At 46.8% G+C, this 27,320-nt stretch overlaps 1 protein-coding gene across 2 annotated transcripts in view; it reads right to left on the bottom strand.

Moving 5' to 3' along the window:
• TMEM255A (transmembrane protein 255A) overlaps window positions 1-27,320 on the bottom strand; it is a 52,086-nt gene that overhangs the window by 7,925 nt on the left and 16,841 nt on the right. The window contains exons 4-9 of one of the 2 annotated variants that reach the window (XM_038588207.1): window positions 25,157-25,246; window positions 20,004-20,072; window positions 18,664-18,735; window positions 18,155-18,243; window positions 9,359-9,521; window positions 2,380-2,523 (exon numbers count right to left, since the gene is read on the bottom strand). In XM_038588207.1, coding sequence (XP_038444135.1) covers window positions 2,380-2,523; window positions 9,359-9,521; window positions 18,155-18,243; window positions 18,664-18,735; window positions 20,004-20,072; window positions 25,157-25,246 — 627 coding nt within the window. The remainder of the gene's footprint in view (window positions 1-2,379; window positions 2,524-9,358; window positions 9,522-18,154; window positions 18,244-18,663; window positions 18,736-20,003; window positions 20,073-25,156; window positions 25,247-27,320) is intronic. The other variant, XM_038588208.1, reaches the window with a different exon arrangement.

Here is a 27,320-nt window from a genome sequence, read left to right on the forward strand (position 1 = left end):
CTGAGTCACTGCTGGTTTTGTCAGTCTTGTTTTCATCCCGGGGGTAGTGTTTGAATGAGGAAGGATGGACAGAGAAACATCTCCATGCCCTCAAGAGAGGCTTCCTGTCTTAGAGTGTGCAAGGACCATCACCAGGGAGATTACTGTTCCTACTTTGCGGATTTGTTATAAGGTGAAAATTCCTAAAATCGATATAACTGGCATAATTTTGCTTTGATAAAAACTAAATGGAGGCAGGGTACCTGGGTGGCTCAGTGGTAAGTTAAATCCTTTTTTTAAAGATTTTATTTATTTATTCATGTGAGACAGAGAAAGAGAGAGAGAGAGAGAGAGAGAGAGGCAGAGACGCAGGCAGAGGGAGAAGCAGGCTGCATTCAGGGAGCCTGACGTGGGACTCGACCCCAGGTCTGCAGGATCAGGCCCTGGACTGAAGGCAGTGCTAAACTGCTGAGCCACCCGGGCTGCCTGGTAAATTAAATCTTAAAATAAATAAATAAATAAATGGAGGCAGCCTCTTGGGCTGGTTGACTTTTTTTTTTTTTAGCTCTACACCCAATGTGGGGCTTGAACTCACAAGCCTGAGATCAAGAGTCGCGTGTTCCACCGACTGAGCCAGCCAGGTGCCCCCAAGATGACTTTTTATTCCTGTGTTAATTTCAACGTGCCTGTATTTTCTCTCTCTCTTTTTAAAAATATTTTATTTATTTGAGAGTGTGTGGCAGAGAGAGCATGAAGGGGGTGTAGAGGGAGAAGCACACCCCTCGCTGAGGAGGGAGCCCAATGCAGGACTGGATCCCAGGACCCCAGGATCATGACCTGAGCCAAAGGAAGATGCTTAATTGACTGAGCCACCCAAGCGCCCCATCCCTGCATTCTCTTAAAGGACTCCTTTTGCCTCTGTCACTGCTGAAATTATCTACACCATTTTTGTTTTTTTATTTATTTTAATTTATTTTATTATTTTAAAAAAGATTTTATTAATTTATTCATGAAAGACACAGAGAGAGAGAGGCAGAGACACAGGCAGAGGGAGAAGCAGGCTCCATGAAGGGAGCCCGATGTGGGACTCGATCCTGGGACCCTGGGATCATGTCCTGAGCCAAAGACAGACGCTCAACCGCTGAGCCACCCAGGCATCCCATCTACACCCTTTTTGAACAGATTTGTGTTTCCCAGTCTGTAGCACCTATTTGGATAATGAGTTCTATCTGTCAATACTATAGGCTTTAGAACAAGTTCTAGCATTATTTTTTCCCAAGCTTGGATGGACACCTCCTTGTTCTGATACTGTATTTTATAAGAGCGAACAAGTCCGTGTTCACAGTATGTATATTACTATTGCAATATACAGTCCTAGACCTCTGCACGCGGTATCTAAACCGAACAAAAGTATGCTGTCTTCAACAAAATGGGGTTTTCCGGGTTCAATTATTTTGTTAATCTAAAGCTGAAATTAGGTTGCCCAAGGGCTTTGTATTTGTAAACTGGCTGGCTAATTGGAAGCACCCCCAAACAGTCATGCCTTTATGTCCCCCTGGTCAGTAGAAGCAAATTCATTATGGGCACTTCTCCTTTTAAAGGTATTTCCTTTGGTCCTCAACTTTTCAATTAACCAGATTTCAGTGTAATCCCACTCTTCTATGGCCAAGGGTTTACGAGCACTGTAAATGTTGAAAAGACCATTTTGCTTGTTTTCCTGAAGTGCCTAGCCCCGTGCTCGGCACACAATGAATCCCTTTTAATTAAGGGCCTTTCTTCGTTCTGTTTCTCTGTGCTTAGTCTCAGCTCAAAAGGAAAAGGGGAGAGTACAAATTCGGTAACTCTATTTCTGACCCACAAGGCAGAAAAGGGGAGAGGGCTGTTATTAAAAAATCAAAACAAAAACAAAAACGTTTCTCTGTTTTGTTTCCTAGTTAAGGAAGTCTGGAGAAAAACAAGGGATTTCTTCCTTATTGCAGATTTCATTCAGTCCCTTGTGTGGCCAGAGTCCCTTATGCTAAGGAGCAGGACTAGGCCTCTTTTTGTGGCAGAAGAATGGGAAAAGCCACAGTTGGACAGGGGTCCCTACCAATGTACTAGAGGAGTATGCCTTCTCCTAGGTGCTGGTCAAGGCAATTTGGGACACTTCGATCCTCGCTCCTTCTCTCCCCTTTCCTTCCAGCTCTCCGTTTCCTGTGTCCTTCCCACCCTCCCCATCTCTCCCTTGTTGCCTTGCCAGAGTCTTTAAGCTAGGCGCTGGTACCCAGGGCTGCTGAAGGCCATCAGGGTTAGAGCCTGGCTACTCTGTATGTAGTTGGGAGGTTCCATAATCAGCGAGAGAACAAGACAGCATGAACAGCAGCAAGAGTAAGAGAGAGTTCTTTTTCTCTCAAAACATACCTGAAAGTCATAAGCAGAATATGGTGGCAGGTGGGGAGGGCTATGGTAGTAGGTATTGTACGATGCCACTTGAGGACGAGCATAGTAAGAAACAGTGGGATGGGCGTTTTCAACAGAACAGTTCAGTGCTGGCAGAGTTGGGTTCTGTAAAAGAACACAAATCAGAAACACCATCAACGTTCCTCTTCAGGAGAATGATTAAACAAACTGGCACGTCCATGCTGTGGAATACCATGCAGCTATTGATGGACCATGATGTGGACCTGTGTCTAGTGCCAGGGAAGGTTGTCCAGCAGACATCGCTAAGTAATAACAACAACAATGAGCCACTGGCAAAACTAAGGTGACAATAAAGCCATCAGGGGTTGCTCGGGGTTGTGGCTGGGGACAGGGAGGAAGAGGCAGGGCCCAGAGGATTGTTAGGCCAGTGAAGCTGCTCTGTAGAACAGCAGCATGGTGGACGCATGTCGTCATACATTTGTCCAAACCCACAGAATCACCACCAAGAGTGAGCCCTGAGGTAAACTATGGACTTTGGGTGATAATGCCTTGTCATTGGAGGTTCATCGTTGACAATAAGTGCACCACTCTGCTGGGGATGTAGTTAATGGGGGAGGCTATGTGTGGAGTGGGAGCTGCGAGGGCATGGGAAATCTCTCTACTTGCCTTTTCATTTTGCTGTGAAACTAAAACTGCTCTAAAAAATATAGTCTTAAAAATTTTTTTTTTAAATTAAAAATATAGTCTTAAAAAAACTAGACTGGCAGCCCCGGTGGCTCAGCGGTTTAGCGCCGCCTTCGGCCCGGGGTGTGATCCTGGAGCCCTGGGATCAAGTCCCACATCGGGTTCCCTGCATGAGGCCTGCTTCTCCCTCTGCCTGTGTCTGTGCCTCTCTCTCTGTGTGTGTGTCTGTCGTGAATAAATAAATAATATCTTTAAAAAAACAAAACCCAAAAAAAACCTCCACTATGTTATATAGCATGATTCCCGACTTACATAAAAACAAAGACCTGAACAACTATGTGTGTGTGTGTGTGTGTGTGTGTGTGTGTATTTGTAAATGACAACAGACCATCAACTGTGGTTATCTCTGGGGAGGGGAGTAGTATCAGGAGGTAAATGGTGACCCTTTCTTTTCTTTTATGTATTTATTATTTTAAATAGGTTCCACAATGGGCATGGAGCCCAACGGGGGACTTGAACTCATGATACTGAAATCAAGACATGAGCTGAGGGACACCTGGGTGGTTCAATGGTTGAGCGTCTGCCTTTGGCTCAGGGCATGATCCCGGGGTCCCCGGATCGAGTCCCGCATCGAGCTTCCCACAGGGAGCCTGCTTCTCCTTCAGCCTGTGTCTCTGCCTCTCTCTGTGTGTGTCTCTCATGAATAAATGAAATCTTTAAAGAAAGAGACCTGAGCTGATATCCAGAGTCAGACCCTTAGTTGACTAAACCATGCGGGCAGCCCTCTGTTTTTTTTTTTTGTTTGTTTGTTTGTTTGTTTGTTGTTTTTTGTATTATCATATGAATTAGTTGTGTGATTTTCCAATTTTTTATTTTGAAAAATTCAAACCTAGAGAAAAGTTGAAATCGGTCATTTACGTGGTTTCGGAGAACCAAAAAGACAGAAAAGAATAAGACCCAAAATACAAAATGTCACATAGACAAGGCTGAACAGGCTACTGCGCTTGCCGTGACTGAAATGCAATGAATCGAAAGGGTTTGTAAATGTCGTGAGGATTCCTTCGGATTCCAACCTTGCTAAGGAGCTCCTGTGCGACTGCCAAAGGTATTTATTTCTTGCCGGCCCTGCGGGGGATGGGGGGGGGACAAACCCCAGCAGTGCACAGAAACCATGAAAGATGAGGTGGAGCATATTGATCCCCCTTGGGGTGCACACAAAACAACGCAGGAAGAATTTGATGTCATTTTTATAACATGATTCAGGTGTGTGTAGCCCTCCAAGGGTCAAAGCTGATCTTGCTGTGATGGGGAGTCCTGCTCTCAACTGGGCCAAAGCACTGCTAAGGGAAGTCACCACTGCTCACTGGTTCCCAAACAGGACTGTCCCCAGCAGGACCTTGTGAGTGCCATATGGGTCAAAGTGCACGATAAATGTTTTTCCCGTTTTCCGTGTCATTGACACCACTGCCATTTGTGTGGATAACCAAGAACGGTCTGCAAAATCAATGCGTCTTGATTCGGGTCCGTATCTACTCCACATTAGTGGAGAGCAGAAGCTTCCTCTGGAGTGATGAAAATGTGTGGGCAGGCTTTGGCAGTGGCTACAGGCAGCCAAGCCGGGGTGTTGGCAGAGGAATCCTCCTCCTAACAAGTTTCAACACAGTTCTGCTGCTCTCTTCCTGGGAGTGGGCTACTGTTTACATCTCTGGGAGGTTTGAAGAGCTACAAATCTCAGGCATCACAATGCAGCTCCCAGACAGGCAGGGAAATGTTTGTCAGCTCCTCCCACGTTGGGGAGAGGGCTGAGATTCTTGACCATTCCAAGGACTGGATCGCTTTACAGAAGAGAAAGTGCTAGGAAACGCCCTTACCTCCCTACCAGAATTCTAAGAAGGAACCTCATCCCCCAGGAAATCCCAGAAAGTATGTTCCCTTGGCCTTCTGTCAATTAAAAACACGCCCTCCAGCTCTTGCAAAATGAAACCAGTCCTTCTATGCAAATAAACTAAGCCTACCCAGGGAGAAACAATCAGGCAATGTAAACTCTATCTATAAAAATTTTTGTGTGTTCAGCGAGGCCAGGGGCCCAGGATAATCTTTGAAAGGAAGTTGACTATTACAGAGAGAGCAACACAAGAGGAAGATTGAATGAGCACAGGAAAGCCACAGAAGAGAGGAGAGTCAAGGGTAGAGGGTATAGACAGAATGGACAGGGCAAGAGCGGTGGAGGGAACAAAGAGGTAAATGGGTGGGCAAGGAAGGAACAAAAGAGATGACTCTAGGGGCACGTGGGTGGCTCAGCGGTTGAGCATCTGCCTTTGGCTCAGGGCGTGATCCCAGGGTCCTGGGATCAAGTCCCACGTCAGGCTCCCTACATGGAGCCTGCTTCTCCCTCTGCCTATATCTCTGCCTCTCTCTGTGTGTCTCTCATGAATAAATAATCTTTTAAAAAAGAGAGATGGTTCCAAATACATGTCTGGTGAGGTCTTAAGCTGATAACTCTGACTTTACAGCAAATTTGGGCTCTGTGTCTGTTCGTGCATGCATACAGCTGCGTGTGTACTTCTGTTAAAACTCTGGGGTGCCGAAGTTCTGAGGCTCCCGTTACTAATCAGTAGCACTCTGAGCTCCGGAGAACAAGAGGTTCCTTGGTGGCCCAGGAAACGGTGAACGCAATCTTGCCTGGACAAAACAGAGTCTATTCTTAGATGATGATTGCGGACTTTGAAAAGACTGCCTCTTTTACTCCTCCCCATTTGACTCCAAACCAGGGACCCCGATGAGGAGCAAATGGTAAGATACGGTCACCTTTTATTTATTTTTAAAAGATTTTATTTGTTTATTCATGAGAGAGACAGAGAGAGAGAGAGGCAGACATAGGCAGAGGGAGAAGCAGGCTCCCTGAAGGGAGCCTGATGCGGGACTCGATCCCAGGACCCCAGGATCACAACCTGAGCCAATGGCAGATGCGCAACCACTCAGCCACCCAGGCATCCCACCATGTCTCATTTTAATAAATTGATCAAAGTAATGGCTCCCTTTTGGCACCCCATTTTCCATTCCCACTCGCTCTCCCATCTCATGAACCGGATGCCTTGCCCCTGATCTTTGCTCTCATCTTTCCTTTTCCCCACTGGCCTTTGACCGAGTTCCCAGTCCCAGCATTTGTACTTCCCTGGCCCTCCTCCTCCTTTCCTCCTAAAGAAGCTCTGGATGGTTGGAAACAACTCGCTTTTACTTGTTCTAAATTAAAGCAACTAAACAAAGGAGGTAATGTGTGTTGAAGCACTTGTAGAACCGGAAAGGGCTATCCAAACGTTGGTCCGGGCAACTGGGATGCAGTAGAAAGAGCAAAGGCTCTGGCATCTGACAAACCTGGGCTCCAGTCCCAGCTCTGCTGCTTAGTTCTGGGCAAGTCACTTGACCTCTGTTGGCTGTTTCCTCATCTGTTAAATGGGGGCAGTAATGCTTAGCTCATCAGGTAGTAATAGTGGTGAGCAGTGAAGAAAGTAATTGTGTGGAGCGCCTGGGTGGCTCAGTGGTTGAGCGTCTGCCTTTGGCTCAGGTCATGATCCCGGGGTCCTGGGATCGAGTCCCGCCCAGGTTCCCTGTGAGGAGCCTGCTTGTCCCTCTGCCTATGTCTCTGCCTCTCTCTGTGTGTCTCTCATGAATAAATAAAATCCTAAAAAAAAGAAAGTAATTGTGCAAAAGCCCTTTGTATAAAGTGCCATCACTGCTACCTCTCAAGACAGACCCTCAACAAACCCCCTCCCCACCAAAGATCAAAAGTCACAGTGAAGAGCCCAGAAATAAACCTGTACATCAAGGGTCAACAGATTCCTTGCAGGAATTCCTTGCAGGAATTCAGGCTACCGAGTAGTCACTGCCCACTACATTTCTGCCTCAGGCTAGCTTGGCCACGGAGGTCTGAAAGCACTAGGAATGTTCCAGAGAACCCTTAACACCCATCCCGATGTCCCATGTCCTCAACTCACCAACCCCAGAGCTTCTCTTCCAGCCAAAGTGGCTCACATTCTATGCAGTGCCTCGGCTTTCACCTGTCCCCTGGGGAAAGTCTCCAAGAACACAGGGCATTCTTTGTTCAACCCAGAAACAGCTTTTCTGAAGCCTCCTCACCCCTAAGCTCCCTCAGGCCCAAACCTACAGGGCCTCCTCCCTCCAATGGTCCTACTGATGCTGGTGTGCCCCCCACTCATGAATGCATCGGCTTGCCCTGGTTCAGTTCCGGGAGAGGCGCGGGAATGAGAAATGTGCATATGGGCCCAGCGGTTTAGCGCCACCTTCAGCCCAGGGTGGGATCCTGGAGTCCCAGGTTGGAGTTCCATGTCAGGCTCCCTGCGTGGAGCCTGCTTCTCCCTTTGCCTGTGTCTCTGCCTCTCTCTCTCTCTGTGTCTGTCATGAATATATAAATAAAATCTTTTAAAAATTAAAAAAGAAATGTGCATATGAGGGGTGTCGGGTGGCTCAGTGGGCTGACTGACTCTGGGTTTCAGCTCAGGTTGTGATCTCAGGGTCGTGAGATCGAGCCCCACGTGGGGCTCTGCACTGGGCATGCAGCCTGCTTGAGATTCTATCTCTCCTGCTCCCTCTGCACCCACCTCCCATCCGCTCTTACTCTCTCTCTCTCTTAAATAAATAAATAAATAAATAAATAAATAAATAAATAAATAAATAAATAAATAAATAAATAAAGTTTTTTTAAAAAGCATGTATGAGAGGAAGAGAAAAAAGACAGACTGGCCGGGAGCAGGGAAGGAAATCTCTTGACTTGGAGTCACCGGCAGGAACACTCAGTGACTTCCTCTCCACCTGCTCCTGCTGTGTTGAGTGTTTTCTTTTTCCTTGTTTTACCCCACCTTTCACTTACCATTGCTTAGCCTTTTGACAGTCCGAGGTCAAATTACAAACTGCTTCTCAGGTTCCTGTTCCTCAGGGACCCAAAAATGGGACAGAAGCAGCCTGGGGCTTAGGGGCTACCTGCCTTGTTTCTGAGGTCAAAGGAAAACCCCTTTTAGGCACAAAATAATTCCCTAAACACATGTGGGTCGCTTCCCTAAAGCCGAGGTACTCAATCCTGGCTGCAGAGCAGAACCGCCCCGGGAACTTTTAAAACTATTGATGCCCGGGTTTCAATTTAGAACAATTAAATTAGAATCTCTGGAGGAGGGGTCCAGGCAGCTGGGCTTTTTAAGATCCTCAGGTGATTCTATTCTAATAGGAAGCCAGGCTGACAACCATAGCTCTAAGGCTATTATCTCCACAATTAGAGATCAAGGTTTTTGTTAAATAAGCAAATACTTCCCAAACAAACAAAATCTTTAAAAAAAAAAAATAAGCGGGATCTCTGGGTGGCGCAGCGGTTTGGCGCCTGCCTTTGGCCCAGGGCGCGATCCTGGAGACCCGGGATCGAATCCCACGTCGGGCTCCCGGTGCATGGAGCCTGCTTCTCCCTCTGCCTGTGTCTCTGCCTCTCTCTCTCTCTCTCTCTCTCTCTCTCTCTCTCTCTGTCTCTGTGTGACTATCATAAATAAATTTAAAAAAATAAGCAAATAAATGCTTAGAAATGCTTTAAAAGCAAAGGAAGGAAGAAGCCCACTATTATAGAGCACTTACTGGGTGCTGAGTCCCCGGTGCTTTTGTGCATGCATGCGTGCACACAAATATGGCAAGGAGTGGAGAGGGTGGATAGGGAACTCAGGGAGGCCAAGGTTGAGGACAAAACCCCACAAGCAGCTTAGCCCAGGGCTGGCCCGTCACATGGAGAAAGAGAAGAGCTCAGATGGTCTTTCTGGAGAAACTCCAGGATGAAATTCCTGGGGAGGGGGAAACTAGCATTACCCTTACCTGAGCTAAAACAAAACAAACAAACAAACAAAACCTCTTTCCTTCCATCTCTCCCAAATCTGTCAAGGGAAAAACTATCCAGAAAGGTTTCTACTAAAAGTGTGTGTTTGTGTGGGGGGTGGGGGCGGGGGTGCATGAAAGGCTATGTTTACATAACTAGCATGAACGGGAGAATTGAGGACACCAGCTCCTCATCCCTACCTGCAGAATGTGCCTCAAGAACACACGCAACTCATGTTAACAAAGTTTTGCGCACTGATGACACTGCCTGGCTCCTTCAACTTGAGATGTATGAAGGCAGCTACATTCTTAAAGCAATTGCTTCTGATTCCTCCCTGGAAAACATGGGTCCCCATTGCCTCCAACCTCCCAGCCTCTACCCTGGCCCCTGACAGGGGCCTCTGGAATGGGAAGGCACTTCCTTCCTTACCATGTCCTTAAAGCCTCCAAGGACAGCGGCAGTGATGATGCCCAGGAACAGACCGACGATGTTGAGGATGGTGGCAGACCAGAGCAGGTGGTAGAGGTGAATGATGTCCTGGCAGCTGCTGACGTCAATGTATTCGTAGTACCCCCCGGTGATCTCCACGCGGCTGGACAGGGAGAAGCACACACCAGTCAGTCCCCAGGGAGCAGGCTGTCCCCCTAGGGCTTTGGCTACCTTGCAGCTCAGCGAAAAGACAGGTGAGCAGGCGGGGAGCTATGGTAAGGGACACCATAGCCATGAATACACTGAGGGAGCAAGGCACTATACTAAATCAAAGTGTGATTGCTGTTTACCCAAAAAATAAATTTAAAAAACCACCTCCTACCTACCAGAGAAACACTTGACACCATCACTAACAGAATATGTATACCTATCCATCTATGATCATAGATGTAGATCAAATCTACGATTTTTGAAAAATAATACCTGTATAATAGTAAAAAGTGCTTTAGTCCTTACTACTAGATAGCATATATTGACACTTGCTCCATGCCAGGCACGGTGCTAACTAAGCATTTTACATATGTGAATTCATGAAATCTGTGCTGTCGAATATGATAGCTACTAGTCATGTGACTGTTTAATTACAATGAAGTAAAACAAAAAATTCAGTTCTTCAGGCTCACCATCCACACTTCAGGTGCTCAAGAGCCACCCCAGTGGCTGGCTACTGCGCTGGACAGAGCAGATTACATTCTCATCATTGCCAAAAGTTCTATTGGACAGCACCACAAATCCTTACGATATTCTATGAGGTAGGTACTATCACCATTCCCATTTGCCAGATGAAGAAACTGAAGCACAAAGTGCTTAGGAACCTGCCCAGGTCATAAGTGGTAAAGCTGGGCTCTGAATTCAGGCTTCAAAGATTTCCAGCATTTCCTCTTTCAAAACAAAACAGCAACAAACAAAGAAACAAAACACAACATCCCAGTAAAGAACTAAAGCCAAGCTACTGCATAAAACCCGAATCTCACCTATTTGGAGAGGCCGACCCTGGCTACTCTGTCCAAAGACACCCTCACCCCCACCCCACCTGGCCGGCCACCGTCTACCATATTACTTTCTATGGACTGAATTGCATCCCCCTCTAAAATTCATAAATTGAAGCCCTAACTCCCAACATGATTGCATTCTGACACAGGACTTTTAGGAGCTAATTAAGGTTAAATGAGGTTAGAAGGGCAGAGCCCTAATCCGATAGGATTGATGGCTTTATAGAAAGAGGAAGAGAGAGATCTCGCTCCATCTGCACGCACTGAGGAAAGGCCAGGTGAGGACACAGGGAGAAGGTGGCGGTCTGCAAGCCAGGAAGAGAGCCCTCCCCAGAACCCAGCCACCCTGGCACCCTGATTTCAGACTTCCAGCCTCCGGTACTAGGAGAAAATGAATGTCCAGTTGTTGAAACCACCCAGTCTATGGTATTTTATCATGGCAGCCCAAGCTGACTAATACATCGTTCTCCTTGAATCGCTCTCTAGCACTTATTCGTTACTGTCTGTCCCTCAGACTTGAATGTAAGCTCTACGGCAGGGACTCAGTTTGTTTTGTTCACTGCTGTCCCTGACTCCTAGCTGGTGCTACATAAACACCTGTTGAACTGATTAAATGAAAGTTCCTGTCTTCTTGGATGTTGCAAACTAGTTTACAACTTGGCCACTGGAATCGCTAATGAATCTCCAACACTGTGGTCCTTAAAATTAAAGTCACGACCAAACACCTTGGCACCGGATGGTTATTACATGTGACTCCCCTCTTATAAGAACACTGGCAGTGAAAAAGGACAAAAAAAAATTAGGGGTTAACCTCCAAAGAGAATCAAGGAGGGATTGTTCACACAAGAAAAGACTTTTAAACCTCACAGATGATTTTATCTTAGGATTCTTTAAAATCAGTGCTTTCAATGTTTTTCTGAGGAATTGCAATCAGTGTGGTTATGGGACAGACTGCGTCAGAACCATCTGTGTTTGTGTGCATGTGTGCCTGCCGGTGTGTGTCAGTGCCTTGTGTGTGTGTGCATAGGTCTTTGAGAAAGAGATGCTTAAACATGCAGATTCCCAGGCCCAGCCCCAGTCCCACAGAATCTGGCAAAATCTCTGAGGGTGAGACATGGGAAACTGTTAACAAGTTCACTGATATTTGAAACCCACTGTTCTATTCATTTATTTATTATTTTTTAAGTAAACTCTGCCTCCAACTTGGGGCTCCGACTCTTGACCTTGAGATCAAGAGTCACATACTCTACCTGACTGGGCCAGCCAGGCACCCTGAAACCCAGTTTTGTTTTATTTTAATTTTTTATTTTTATTTGAGATTTTATTTATTTTCCATGAGAGAGAGGCAGACACAAAGGCAGAGAGAGAAGCAGGCTCCCAGCGGGGAGCCTGATGTAGGACTCCATCCCGGCCGGGGGACCACAACCTGAGCCAAAGGCAGATGCTCAACTACTGAGCCACCCAGGTGCCCCCAAACCCACTGTTTTAAATAGTAAGCTTCCATAGTGAAATTTTAAAAGTGTCTTAATTCAGCAGAATTTGAACTGGATTTCAGTATTTCAAGGGCATAGCTGCAGACCACCCATAAGCAGGAGGGATACACAGAAAGCTTACTGCCCAGTGGCTTTCTGCATACATCAACAAACAATAAGTCCAAAGTAATCATTACTCGTGACAGGGAAAATGTTTTCTTTTTGATAATATTAACTAAGAATATGTATATCTATCATCATAGATGTCAATCAAATCTACAATTTTGAAAACTAATACAGTTATAATAGCAAAAAGTGCTACAGTACTTACTATTACCTGGTACTATCTTAAGCAGTTTGCAAACTCCAACTCACTTAATCTTTATAATAACCCTATATGGTAGGGGCTATTTTTATTCCTGTTACATCCAGATGAGAAAATCAAGGCAGAGAAAGAAACTAATTAAGTATATATGATGGCTAATTGAATTTAAATTTTAAAAAAAAGGAAAAGAAAGAAATTCATTAAGTAGCAGAGGTGAGATCTGAACTCAGACCCTCTATGAGTTTATACTTAACCATGACACTTTGCTGCCTCTCTAAATCAAAACTGAGAGCCACTGACATAAATCATTGTTGAATTCTGTTCCCTATCATTATCAATTATGATCAAACAAATCAGATTTATATTGCATGCTACTTTTTTTTTCATATTACTTGCACATATCTTTTATTCTTCACTGAACTTAGTAGAAAATAACATCGACTCCATAGCACCCAGGATATCAGATACTAGATGGAGAAATGATCCATTAAAGAGGGATTTAAAAAGAAGACATATTTCATTCTCCTTTTCAAGAATTTTAAAAAATTTGTTTCCTTTTCAAAAATTCTTGTTTCTGATATAAAATATGAACATATCCCGTGTTTATTGGGATGTTAAGGCATTAAAATCTCTGAGGTTTAAAAGTCTTTTCCTGTGTGAACAATCCCTCCTCGATTCACTTTGGACGTTAACCTTTAATTTTTTTTGTCCTTTTTCACTGCCAGTGTTCTTATAAGAGGGGAGTCACATGTAATAACCACTCTCAAGAGTATCACTTATTAATAAAGAGATTTATGCAGTGAAATGGAAGATAGCTTACTGCCACGAAGTGGCACAGACAGGACTGTCCAAAGGCAGGCCCCATGGGTAAGAGTGGGTATGGGGTTGTAGGGGCGCAGGAGAGGCTGGAGAGTCAGCTTCTGACTTCCCCCAAATTATCTTTGTTTACTTCCCAACACACTGAGGGCAGGCTGGGAGTACCCACGGACAGGCAGTAGAGCACAGCCGACTTTTGAGTCGGACTGCATTTGGATCCCAGCCGAGTCACTTATTTGTTATCTGACCCCGAGCAACTTTCTTAACTTCTCCAAGCCTGGGGGATTTAATAAGAGAATGCATGAAAGCAGCATTCCACCACAGAGTAAGAGCCCCCCAGCATAACATGTAGCTATTTTTTTTCCCCTTCTAAGAGCCAGCCTCTGGCAATGAACCTTTAAATCTTGTTCTTGAAGCGTTGACACTTTAAAGGCACAGACCACACACCACCATGATAGGTTAGTGGTTTGTTTAAAAATATTCAACAATTTTAGATACGATATGTTCGGTTCTAGTTTGAGCAGGTTCAGCAGCTATATTCAGTAGAATATATATATATATATATATATATATATATATATATATATATATCTTTTTTTTTTTTTTTTTACTTAACCATGAAGCAAAAGAACATTGGTACTTAGATCTGGTTCAGGGTTTAGCAGAGTAATGCGGTGTGTTTCTGTTTGAGATTCACAATTCCACTTGGTTCCGTCTGCATGACTGCAAGGCCCTCCTACCAGACCCCACCACTGCCCACCTAAGTTTCCTCAAACATTTTTAAAACTAAATTATCCATTTATTCAAAATCCTTCTATGGCTCCATTACCTTCCGGAAAAGGGGTCCGGAATTTCCTCAGTCTGCCATAATCCAACTCCAAAATGGTATCCACGTTCCAGCTAGGCTGGAATCATCAGAAACCCCAAAACTGGCCATGCTGGGTACTTCTTCCACAGGCTCAGATTTCTCTCCCTGCATGGAAGGCTCTGCCTTTTGTTCTCTGCCTCTCCTAAACCTCTCCTGCTGCTCGAAGCTTCCGTACCCATCCCTCTAGTGTCTTCTTCAAGGAATCCAGTGCCCATTCATTGGCTTTTTCCCGGGGCTCCCACAGCCTCAGACAGTCTATTCCTCTTAGTTTGGCCCTTCGCAGCTGTCAATCACTCAGTCATTTAACCCGATGTTTAGCGAGAGCCCACTCAGTGCTGAGTACCATTCTGGGGGCTGAGGCTATAAGCAAGGTGGACATAACGTCTGGCCTCAACTGTAACCTCTTGAGGGTGAGGGTCATCTCTTACATTTCTTTTGTGTCTCTCTCACTGCCTAGCACAGTAGTAGAAACATTATAAGTCATCAATAAGTACCTGGTGAATGGGTAACTGAGTTCAAAGGCGGATTGTGGCATTGATCATGAGATTGATTACCCAATATGGGCTTTCACTCTCTCTCAACTTGCTGGGTTTGCCTGGAGAAACGGATACCCTCTCTGTGTTTCAGTCCCCATTTAACAAAGCAGGAGGCGACAGATCTTGGATAAGGCACAAGGTCATCGTCCTGCTCATCCCCCATAGGGGCCTGAACCATGGGAATCTGTGTATGGGTCTAAGCTATCCTTCCCACACACCCCTCCCCCCCAGTAAAATGAGTTCCTTAAAGGTACGATTATGCTTTCTCCATACCTGTTCTTCTCGAACAGTCCCTGGCACACATTTTTGGAGCTCCATAAAAGTTTGTTGAAGGGAAGAATGACTGAAAGTAAGCTACCTTCTACCAGTTGAAGCAGTCCGCAAACCACCCCATATCCTTCCATTTCCTTGAGGAGACCCACCGGAAGCCGGGGATATTGACTTGACCTCTCCAGAGCTGAGTGAAGTACTCTGAGAGGCAGTTGCCGAGGAGCTGTGTCCTAGAGAAAGCCACCGTCCTGCACAAGGGTAAATGGAAGAATCTATGTTTGGTATTAAAACCTCACTGCCTTGACGTCAAAGAAAGTTTGTGGGTTTGAGGGGACAGTAGGAACTCTGTTTCCATAGCACTGTACAAATGACTGCCTGATGTTTTTCTTCCCACTTTTTTTTCTCTTGGCCTCCTTTCCAGGAAATGGACTGGAGGAGCTGGCAATTGATTAAAAATAGGTTTCGTGTGAGGAAAACAAATACACGCTCGGCAAAATTAAAGTCCCCGCATCTGTCAGAGTGCTTGTTGCTAGCTATATTTAGGCCTGGAGTTCAGGTCTCTTTGGTGCTGGCTGGAAAAAGCCTCGGGTCAAGGGAAAGCTTTTCCCTCTATTGTAGGATTATTGCCTCTTAGTCACAGGGCCTTGGTTTAGGACCCCCAGTGGGGCTGTTCCCTGATGGAAAGTTCAGTGACTCTTTCCCAGTGGCTTTGCCTTCGGGAACTTAGCACTACAGGCAGGGCCTCAACTGATCCCCGGGGCTGGTCTCGGGGCATCAGGTAGGTGAAAACCATTGCCGCGCTTGAAAGATCTTTAGGGACAATGTCCCTGTGACCCCTCTTAGTTGCCTAGTGCAAGATTTTATCTTCGTGGTAAAAAGGGCGTCCTTCCTCTTGGGACTTGCCAACAAATATAGCTCCTGTTTCATTAGGTCTTTCCCCATGCCCGGTCCTGTGCCTGGGCCTGGGGCTGTGGATAAGACAGAGTCATGTTCCCTGCCTCTAGGGAGCCCAGAGTTTAGCACCGCTCCTCATACAATTCCTTTAGAGCTTTGTTTTTTTTTTTTTAATTTTTATTTATTTATGATAGTCACAGAGAGAGAGAGAGAGGCAGAGACATAGGCAGAGGGAGAAGCAGACTCCATGCACCGGGAGCCTGATGTGGGATTCGATCCTGGGTCTCCAGGATCGCGCCCTGGGCCAAAGGCAGGCGCCAAACCGCTGCGCCACCCAGGGATCCCCACCTTTAGAGCTTTGAAGACCATACTGGTCTAACTTGCTTGAAGAAAGTAAGAAAGTCAGTTAAGATCAAGTTCAGATTGACAGGAAGATAAGCTGGGCTCGAGACTCCACTTTGGGAAAAGAAATTCACCTAAGGACTCGGCTAAATGGAATTTAAAGTAGAATTACTGTATTCAAACCTCTTCCAGAAACACACCAAATTGCAGAGAGAAAGGTGTGTCTGCAAGGAATCACTTCGCAGCCCTCCCGGCGCGGGCCTCCCCTCTTCTCCATCTCAGGCCAGGCTGGTGCTGGCCAGCTCCCAGACCCCCCCTCCCCAGCAGGCCAGGATGTGGGAAAAGAGGGAGAGCAGGCCAGAGGAGGGGGCGGGGAGAGCAGTGAGCGGGTGAGGGAGGGCGGAGTGGGGGGAAGGATGGAGAAGGACAGCGGCAGGGAAGGCAGGGGAAGGGGAGGCAAAAGCAAAGATAGCAAAATAACCCCAATTCCCCTAGGACCTATTTTACATTCCTTTGATCATTTTTGGAAGGATGAGCTCAGGAAGTACAATTATAGCCAGCTCTCCATCACCGCTGCTAAGGAGGGAAGTCCTTTACAAGTGTTAGTTATTATTACAACATGAATAATTGAACCTCCCAGATCATCCCCAAACCTCATTTGAGGCTTTAAGTTTCTCTTCCACCGCCGCCAAACCTTTTAACGAAATGAGGCTGGTGCTAGGGAAGAAGGTAAAGGGCTGGTGAGAGTCCCCCCACCTCTCCTCCCTGCCTCCAGTCTGGTGGATCTTGATCCTCAAACCAGAGAAAGGGCCCCCCAATACCAAGAGTAAGGGGTGGGAGTGAGGACCCCTCTGGATCGAGTTCCATCCAGGCCCACTCTGCCAACAACTTCCTCTCTTCCCCGTTCCTTCTCCAGGCTCTCAGTGCCCTCATCTTCCATGCTATACAATTCAGTGGCTTATGGGGTCAAATCCAAATTGCTTACAGGGTCAAGTACAAAGTCATTCCTGTGGCCTGTGAGCCTGCCATGATCTGGCCTCTGACTACAGCTCAGCCCTCGCCTCCTACCCCCTGTAGAACTGCCTCCACCTCACAACTGCTGGGAATACCCTTCCCACCTCTACCTCCCTTTTGGTTTGTTTCCTAAATCCCTATTTACCCTTTATTTATTTTTATTTTTTATTTTTTTCCTATTTACCCTTTAAATTTCACCTCCCACATCACTTCCTCCTTGACACTGTTCCCCCAGCAACTCTGACCTTCAGTCACTTGGGTCGCCGGGGTGCCCAGTATATCCATTGATCCCCACTGTACTTCTCACTCTCTGTCATATGTAATCAATTATTCACATGTCTGTCTTGCCTACTAGTCTGTGAGCTCCTCAGCGGTAGACTCTATATTCCTACCACCTAAATATGTTTTAAAAGAAAGAATAAGTGATGTTTTTGCAATTAGAAGGCAGAGAGCCAAAGTGGTTTTGACATGCCCAGCACCAACCCTGCTCCTGCCTCAGGGCCTTTGTACTTGCTCTTCCCACTGCTTGAAACACTCTTTCCCCAGGTATCTACTTGGGTTGCCTTCTGGCTTCGTTCAGGTCTCTGCACAAATGTTACCTCCTCAAACAGACCTTCCCTGGCTACTGTCTCACATAGCGTGCACATTCCTCACCTTGTCACTATCTATCTACAAGTCCTGGCTCATTTTTTCCTCAGACCTCTGATCAACACTTGGCGTATTATATATTCATGTGCTATCGACTGTTTTCCCTAATAAAATATAAGCTTCATGAGGCCAAAGACTTATTTTGTTTGCTGGTGGCAGCAGTGTCCAGAACAGGGCCAGGCCCAGAAGAAGTGCTCAGCAACTATTTGTTGAGTGTTGTTGAACTTGGCCTTAGATCAAACTGGGTTTGGACCCTACCTCTACCATTTCAAGTTCCGTGTGACCTTGGGCCAAGTGTCTGTTTCCTCTGAGCCTCATTCTCAACATCTGTGAAATGGAGATAACCCTACGTACATCAGAGGTATGAAGTCAAGGAGATCCAATATCCCCAAGCACTTACTTAGCACGGCGCCTGGCACAGAGAAAGCATGTCATGCTTATTAGCTGAAATCTGTTGACAGACCAATGTCTTGCATTTCTCTGATCCCTACCGTGTGCCCTCGCGCTCCGCCCTCCCGGTGCCCACTGAGGGGTCAGAGCCTGGGTGCTCGGCACGTACTTGCCACAGTTGTAGAGGTCACAGCAGAAGCAGGTGTTGCCCCGGATGCGAGGCGTGCAGAATCCAGGGCTGAGGTGAGGGCAGTTCACCTGAGGGCACAGAACAGTGAGGAGATGGGCTGGCAGTGGATGGGAGGCAGGACCCTCTGGGACTGGAAATATGAGTTCGTGACTGATGGAGACGGTGAGGACGGTAAGGATGGCTGTCCGATGAACACAGCAAGGCGGGAGAGGGATGGGGCCAGGCCCTGGGCTGGCTGAACTTGTGCCTGAGACGAGGTACCGTGGAGCCGGGGTCCGTCCAGCCTCGGCCACAGCCCTCGGTGCCCCATCCCTGAAGGGCGGGGATGCAGAGGCAGAAGGATGGATGGAGGACAGACGGAAGAACGAATGACAGCAGGAAAGGAGGACAGGAGGACAGGTGGGGGAGGGGACTCAGGGGGTGGGGGGGGAATCAGAGGGGGAGGAAGACAGAGGGGCCGTCACATGCACTCTGAAGTACGATAGTACCTCTCTAGCTGCCTGGGTAAGGTTCCTCATAACCCTCGCGGAAGGAGAATTTTTGGTTGAGGAACTTATGACCTTTTATAGGAAAAATAGGGTTAGGGGGACCAGGGTTACAAGTGAACCTATGGAAGTCATTATTAATATTTTTACAGTCACCAAGTTAACACAAGAAAGCGATCACCACGAAATCAAGAGAACAGCAATGACATTTTACACATCTCAAGTTTGCAAACAATTGAGACCATCGATTTTTCCATTTACCTGTCTTTTGCGTTTAAGAACTTTTCCAGACTTTCTTCCCCATGTGGATGCAATGAAGTGCTTGTGAATGTGTTTCACTGTGTTATAGACAATTCATAGCAAACGGGCACTATCTTTCTGATAAGCTGTTGGCACACGCACCTTTCTACTCCTCCTTTCAGACCCGAGTATAATTAGAAAAACAGTAAATTTGCGATCGAGGGGAAGGGGGGGGCAGGTGACAGGCAGAGCCATAATAGAAGTATCCGCCCTGGTGCCTTGGGAGCAGGGCCATCACTTTGCCGAACTCCAGGGGCACCATTCTCATTGTATTTTATGTCAAATGGTAGTTTCATATTCAAGGGGTCTCTGGGTTGGGGTGCAGACGGTGGGTTGAGTTGCTTTCTGAAAATGACCCAGAGCCATGCTTCACCTCATTGCCCACTGCCTGTAGTTGCGTGTGAGGTGGCACAGAACGCAAAGACAGCTGTGTGGGGCGAGAGAGACAAATTGTCATGCTTCCGCAGCCTGGCCTATTGGGGTCATCATGAGAGGGGCCAGGCCGACAGTACAGGCCTCCCCAGAGCCTTAAAGTGGACCAGGTTTCTCAATTACCCTCATGTGGCTTCCTGACTCCTCTTGTTCCTCTTGTGGGCGGGGGGGGGGGGGGGGTGTGCGGGGAGACCCAGGCTCCGCCTCCCTAGTCCAAGCCCAGTGCTTTGCTGGGGTTCCTGCTTTTCTTCCAGCTGGGCACCGAGTCCAGGCAACGAAACCATCATCTGCAGGGCTGGAGGAGGGGCCTGCCCTGTGGCCTCTGTGCTCATCTGTCCCCCTTGGGATTGAAACCACATACTGCGAGGCTGCCTGCTGGGGTCAGAGGGGCAGCCTGTGGCCACAGAGCAAAGTAAATCTGATTAGGTCTCATGAGGCTCCAACCTATGACCATGGCCTCATTAGCACTTGTGCTCTGACCCACTGAACAAATCAACTCCAGACACCTAGCAGCAAGCCTTAGGCCCATGAAAAGGAGTAAAAGAAAGGGGGTTTCAGGCAGAACAGAAGACTTTCCCAAAAGGTAAGGCACACAGCCTCACCCAGCTCACCTCCTCAGCTTCCTTCTGGGATGTCTTGGGGACGTAGTGGCACCGGTTAGCATAGAGAGGTTTCAGATCCTGGAAAGGGAAACAGCAAACCAAAGGAGTTTGGGTTTTGGAAAACAAAGCAGCAAGTACTCTGATGGGTAATAAAAGATTTGAAAACACACACATGGACACACGCACACACACATGTGCACACGCACACATGAGCAGGCTGTGGGTTGGGTTAATTTCTGAAAACTGCCCATCTATGGAGCCTGAGAATCTGAGGATTAGATACAAATGTCCTCACAACTGCTTTCTACTGGGCCACTTGGTTAATGAGAAATTAGGAAATTGAGAAATGGGCTTCTTGACATTTCCTCTCTGCTTTCATTTCTAGTCTTCATCTTCCTCCCAAGAGGCCCCAGGGAACAAGATGCAGAACTCTTGCAACATAGTCCCAGAAGGAGGTCTCGTTATCACCTGAGGACAGGACTTGGGCTGGCTGACATGTGCTCCCTTCTGTCACTGCCACAGCTTTTCCAGAAGAAAGAGCTCAGGAAGCCAGCCCCAGGGGGATGAACAGCGACTGAGCCTGTTGTAGATTTTAACTCAGCTGAACTATTTTTCACTCAGCTACACAGATTAGATAAGGACCATGAACTCCAAAAATACTGCTAAAACACAGAAAACTAACATGGAGTTCAAGGACAGTTGACTTACCCTCCTGGCTTGGCAACTTCCTGGTGAGGGAGCTCTCAGGCATGGGGTTTAGGGTAGAACAGACACAATCCAGGGCTGCCCAGACACTTGCAGTCAGGGGATGTTGTTCCCTTTTGGGGTGATGCCAAACATCCCTTGAGTGGTAAGGGCTCAAAAGCAGGTGAGGCCAAAAGCAGGTGAGGATGGGACAAGCAGTCTGCGGCCAAAGCCCCCTTCCTCCTGCCTCCACTTTTCTCACCATTTGCAATAATCCCAGTGGCTGCCGTTCCCCACCCATGATTTAACATCTCCCGTTCCTGGCACCTGAGTGCCTCCAGTCTCCCAGCCTGTAGCCCTGTCAAGGACCGAGGACTTTCCATCAGCTGCTCCTACGTGAACCTCCTGTCTGTACGATGCTCTGAAAGTACATTGCCCTGTTGGCCGAGGCTGGAGTCTGGCACGAAAGGAATGTGTTCGTTCACAGCAGGGTTTATTTTCCGTGTTTGGGGACTAGCAGAGGCCCTCACTGTCCTGTGGAAGGGGAGGCTTGATGTGCTGCTTGTAGCCCTCCCAAGCTCCCGCTTCTGCAAAAAGCAATCAGCCTCCAACGGCCCAAACAAAGACAGACATGTTCACACGTGGGGGCTGCCCGTGTGCTGCCTCTGGCTGCTATTCTGCATTGAGACCCCCAGGGAGGAACAAGCCCTAAGCCCTGGCAGTTGGGAGGTGGGAAAAAGTCACTCAGCTCCGTTCGGCAACCTTTTTAATCTGGAAGGGAGACCAACTCTGGAGCAAAGAGTTGGAAATGAAAACTGCTTTATGGCAAGCATGTACTCTGTGCCCAGCCCCCTTAGGGCAGTTGCCACCCATTATCTCATACGGGCCGCAGACTAGGCTTGGGAGGCAGGGTACTGTGCCATCCAGCTGAGGAGGAGGCAACGGTGACACAGGAAGGTAAAGTGACTTTCCCAGCTGGCTGGTGGCCACGTTAGTGGAAGGGCAAGGGAAGGGAAGAAGAGACAAGAGAGAGAAGGAGTGAGACACATTTGGAGGGATGTGTAAGAAGGGTAGGTCTTAAGAGGAAGCACACATGACCCCAGGCCAAAGGACAGGGCAAGATGGTTCAGAAGAGCTCCAACAACAGAAAAGCCTGGCTTTAGGGGCACCTGGATGGCTCAGCAGGTAGAGCGTGAGACTCTTGATCTCAGGGTTGTGAGTTCAAGCCCCCATGTTGGATATGGAGATTACGTAAAAGAAAAACTTAAAATATATATATATATATATATATATATATATTATTTATAAAAAAGAACAAGAGAAAGAGAAAAGGCTGGCTTTAGCTCACCAAAGTGGTGCTAGGGCCCCAAAATGCCTTTCATTAGACAGGCCAACAGAGATGGCCATACCTTAATAAAGCCTTCTTCCTCAAAACGCTCTGGGTGTTAGTGAGGACTGGCAGATGTCATAGGATAGGCACAGGGTAAGCAGAAAGGTTTTTCTTAAAGATTCATCCAGCGTGACTCTAAGTCCTTGAATCAAATGCTCTACTGCAGGCCACTAACTGTAGGGAGTACAAAGGGTCTGGAGGCAGAGACAGGTAGGTGATCATTACAGGACACTCCCAGTAAATATAACTGGATTTTTCCCCATTGCCTCTGGCTTAGGCCAGTGATCAAAGACATGAGGAGTATCAAGGAAATTCGAATCAAAACCACGATGAGGTACCACTTCGTTCTCACTCGGATGGCTAGAATTAAAAAGTAAAATAATAAGAATTGGAGAGGATGTGCTGAAATTGGAACTCTTATACATACACTTCTGGTGGGAATGCAAAATGGTGCGCCTATTTTGGAAAAGTGTCTGGTAGGTCCTCAAAAAGGGTAAACATTAAAAAAAAGCGTAAACGTAGTTACCCTATGACCCAGCAATTCCACTTCTAGGTATACACCCCAGGAAAATGAAAACATGCGGCCACACGATACATGAATGTTCACAGCAGCATTATTAATAAAAGCCACAAGTTGAAAACAAGCCAAATGTCCATCACCCGGTGAATGGACAACCAAAATCTGGTCTATCCATATGATGGAATATTCAGGCCATAAAAAGAAATTAAGTGCTGTTACATGTTACAGCATGGATGAACCTTGAGAAAAGAAGTCAGGTCGCAGAAGACAATAATGTTATATGATTCAGTTAATGTGAAATGTTAATTAATACAGGGAAATCTGTAGAGAAAGAAAAGTAGCCTAGTGGTTGCTTAGGGCTGAGGAGAATGGGGTATAGGGAGGTGAGAGTCCAGAATATGGGGTTTCTTTTGGGGGATGATGAAAATCTAAAATTGATGTGGTGATGGTTTGCATGTAACAGTGAAGATACCAAAACCCGCTGAATTGTTCACTTTAAGTGGGCGAATTTTATGGGATGTGAACTACATCTCAATGAAGCTGTTTTTTAAAAAAATACACATTAGGAGTGGGAGGAGGAGGGCAAAGGAGGAAGCCATTTTAGCTCATGATGCCATCAAAATCTACTGCAGGCTTCTTGGCCACTAGGCCTCTGTTACCATGGAGACTGCCTCAGAGTGAATACTCCTTGTCAAATGGGGATTATAATGCCTGCCCTACATATCTCACAGGATTGCTGGGGACCTCGATAGAGATAATAGATGGGAAGGCACACTGAAAAGCTAAATGCGCTACATAAAAACAAGGCATTATTGTTATTAAGATGGCTCCTGTTGAATACAAAATAGCACGCATGCAATGATTGGCCGTAACCACACTACACAAATAGGTGTGTACTCGGAGGGTAATATGCAGAAATGCTCAGATTTGCTATGCTAGAGTGGTAGGCTTATGGATGTCACAAATTCCCGATGTGTCATTGGCCTTTTTAAGAAGAAAAAGATGAAGGAGATGGCTGGTCTCGGCTAAAATCAGAAGGGATGGCTCTGACATCGGGGCCTACATTTAAATTCTTGGCCCTGAAAAGAAAATTGGGCAAAGAGCCTCTCTCTCCCTCCCCTGACTCTGCCCCCTGCCCAGAAATGATCTCCAGAGACACCAAGTCAGAGACTTCTGGTGGGGCAGCACTGACCACATGAGTTCTTCTCATGGCAAATGAGGGACTGACTCTTATGCCCGAGAGGGGGGTCCAAGAGGTAGCTGGAATTGAAATAATGATGATGCAGATCCTCCTTCTGCAGATCCAATCATACTCATGCCATTCCCTCAGGATGACTTGCACTATTAGCCAATGTCATTGATCCGCAGAAGATTCTGATGATACAATTTTGCTCCAAATCAACTGTTTTGGAAAACAAAACATTTCCAGTTAGCTCATGAGATGTTTTCATTTTCCTTGCTGATTCAGTACGAATAAAAGGAGTACTTGTGTTTATTGTAGGGGCCCAGTAAGTTGCAGTGGCTCACTTTGGATTTTGATTTGTGGGCCAGATTAGGGCTATGTTATGACCTCCCTGGGACCTAGGCACTTTTGCTTTTGTGGGTCTCTCTCTGAATTAAAAAAAAATGAAAATTATATTTTCTTTATCTTAATTATATTCAATGACTGCATTGATCTAAAGACAAATATATTTATACGCGAAAAACTTTTCCTTGACCTAAAAGCTCATCACTTTTCTACTCATCTGAAAGGAAATGATACTGTTTTTATGAAACCCTGAAAGTCCTATGGGTCATAGGCACTATGCCTATTGTGCCTAATGGAGAAGTCAGCCCTAGCAGAATTGTCTGGAATAGTATGAAATGGAAAAGTGCTAAAAGAAGGGCGAGGGCTCCCATAGAGAGCCACATGGGAATGCCCGGAATCCTAGGCTTTCTCAGAGCAGAGCACAAGTTTGGGTTTCAGGAGTAAAATGGCCTTTCTCAAGGTGCAGCTTTGCGGATTTGGCACCTAAACTCCAGGACTGGGCTCTGAGTGGAAGTTTCTAGCATTAGGGTTTTCTCTGGATCCCAATGACATCACTAAACGCCAACTCCTGTTATAGGGACAGAAAAGTTCAGGAATCTGAGAAAAGGTGACTCCGTCCTCATGGTCTGTTCTTGTTGCTGTTGAAACTCCCAAGGCTCCCAGAACTCATCCACTTTCCTGCTCCTCCCTACCTCCTCGCTTTCAACGTCACTTCCGTTCCCCTGGCCCCAGTGCCCTTGCCTCTGCCTTTCCAAATCTCACTCAGATGTCAAAGGCTCAGTGCTTGCCACCACCGGGAAGCCTGCCCTGGCCACTGGAGTCCAAGATAAAGCACTTTGACACTTAAGAGTTTACACCAGCAGGCATCTCTAGATGACTGTGTGTCCAGCGGTATCCTTGACTATCAGCAGCTTGAGACAGGGATCCTGTTTTCTCCCTCTTCTGTCCCCATTGCAGCGCTTAGCACACATCCTGGCACACACTCAATGAAACCTTGCTGTGTTGCACATTCACTTTAATCCAGGGCTGAAAGTACTCACAATGTGTCTGGCAGCAAAGACCCCGTCGACTATGGCACAACAAAAGGCTGCAATCACACCAAAGCTGATAAAGACGATAGAGGCCACCAGCTGCAGGGGTGAGAGGTGAGGGGGACAGAACAAAAGTGTTAGCCTTCCACTCTTGCTGCTCCCGGAGACTAGATGATCCCCAAGAGAATGCTCACCAAAGCCCAACTCTGGCCTGCCACTCAACGGGGTGCTTTTTTTCAACCATGCAGGATGAGGGCAGCCCTGGGTGGCTCAGCGGTTTAGCACCGCCTTCAGCCCAGGGCCTGATCCTGGAGACCCGGGATCGAGTCCCAAGTCGGGCTCCCTGCATGGAGCCTGCTTCTCCCTCTGCCTGTGTCTCTGCCTCTGTGTGTGTGTGTGTGTGTGTGTGTGTGTCTCATGGGTAAATAAATAAAAATCTTTTTAAAAATTTTTTAAATCTTGCAGGATGAGTGGGAGCTGGGGGAGGCAGGGAAGAGGCCACTGAAGGCATTTTTTTCCATTTTCAGGGCAAGCCAAGAAATTCACTCAGTGAGTCTGTGAGCACCAAATCCAGGGGAGGCTTGCTGATAACGAGCATACGGTCGGTGAAGGAATTTGACTTGTGTGGCTCCTCCATTCTCAGAAAGATGTTGGACCTTTGATATCATGTAGCCCAACCCCCTACTTTATTTATTGTGGGAGTGGAGGCTCAAAGAGGGGAAGTTGGTGTGCCCAGGGTCACCATCCAGTCTACAGAAGAGCCTGGTGCCCACCATCTCCCAGTCCAGTGTTGTTCTCAGTCCCTCACAGTGGGCAGTGATGAAGACAGGGATGATTTGGAGGCCCCACACAACCTTACGTGGCCTTCTGCATGGTTGCAGAAAGAACATTCACCCTATTAAGATTTAAATATCAAAGACATTTCACAAGGCCGTGGAAGCCTCTGGAACTGATCAGCGATGTGTAGCACATACAAAAAATTTTAAGTCAGAAAAATGTTTGCTTGAACCAGACTGCCCTATACTCTGGTCATGTTGAATAATACATTTTCCTCATAATTTGTCTTCCATTACAAAGGTGATGCTACAAGCCGGTGTGGGGGAAGGTGCTCACAGGGGCAGGGGCAGGGGCAGGTGCTGCCTAAGCAAGCCCACCATCTGCCCCAGGGTCAACTCTCAGAACTAGACAGAATCAGTCCTTTTGTTCCTTGAGATGTCTGGGGTAAAGAGGGGGAAAGAGCATGGCATCAAGCTGCTCTCCAGGGCCAAATCAAATCCAATTCAAGGCCACCCTAAGGTTCTCCTTCAGCAGGCTAGGAGGAAATATTTCTCTCCTTCAAGAGTTGTTCAGAAGCCTCTCCCCATAAATCTCACTTCACAGCACTACAGAGAATTGGTAAATAATGGATGAACGATGTCATGAAATTGGCATTATTAGCTATGCTATGATCAGCTCTACAATCAAAACTCCCCCGTTATTTTGAATAATGTAAGCCCAAAGTGCAAACACAACTGGCAGGGGAGGCAGGGAGTCCAGGTGAAATGGAAGAAGAGAACTCTGAGAGCTCCCCTGAGGGTGATTCTCCACATTGCTGGGGGAGAACATATGGTTAGAGTTCTCTGTCCCTGGAGCTATTACATTATCTGATTAAACTTGCTGTTAAATAGGCCCCATTATCAAAGTCTAGATGCCACAGAGGCTTGTACTAGGGGAGACTAATCAGTCCACCATCTGACCACTCACCAGGCATCTTGATTTACAAGCCTCTAAAGCTGCAATGTGCTTGCAATTCTGTAGGTACCAGGAAATCCAGCAGCTTGCCCTCGTGGGACCCCCATTAGGACACAGAACTTTCTAAGTTTTACCTCGGGTTATACGCTCATTCTTCCTTCGAAACTTACAACACACTTAGCTTTGAACTCTGGGTAATGGAAATGCTTTAGGTTGGTCTCATCATTTTATTTTGTCTTCTGCGGGCCCCAAGCGTATTTGTTCTCTTAATCGAAGTCTCTTAGTTTGTAATATCCTAAAAGGCAGGAACCCTCTGCAAAAACTTCCCCCAAAGGTTACACCTCAGAGAGGGAGGAGGAAAGCAAAGGGCAAGATCCAGAATATTCTATCCCTTTGACTTAAGGACACTAACTAGGGTGCTGAGGGAGCATCAGGCAAGATG

The sequence above is a fragment of the Canis lupus genome, chromosome X (assembly GCF_011100685.1).
Source record: "Canis lupus familiaris isolate Mischka breed German Shepherd chromosome X, alternate assembly UU_Cfam_GSD_1.0, whole genome shotgun sequence".
Classification (NCBI taxonomy): Eukaryota; Metazoa; Chordata; class Mammalia; order Carnivora; family Canidae; genus Canis; species Canis lupus.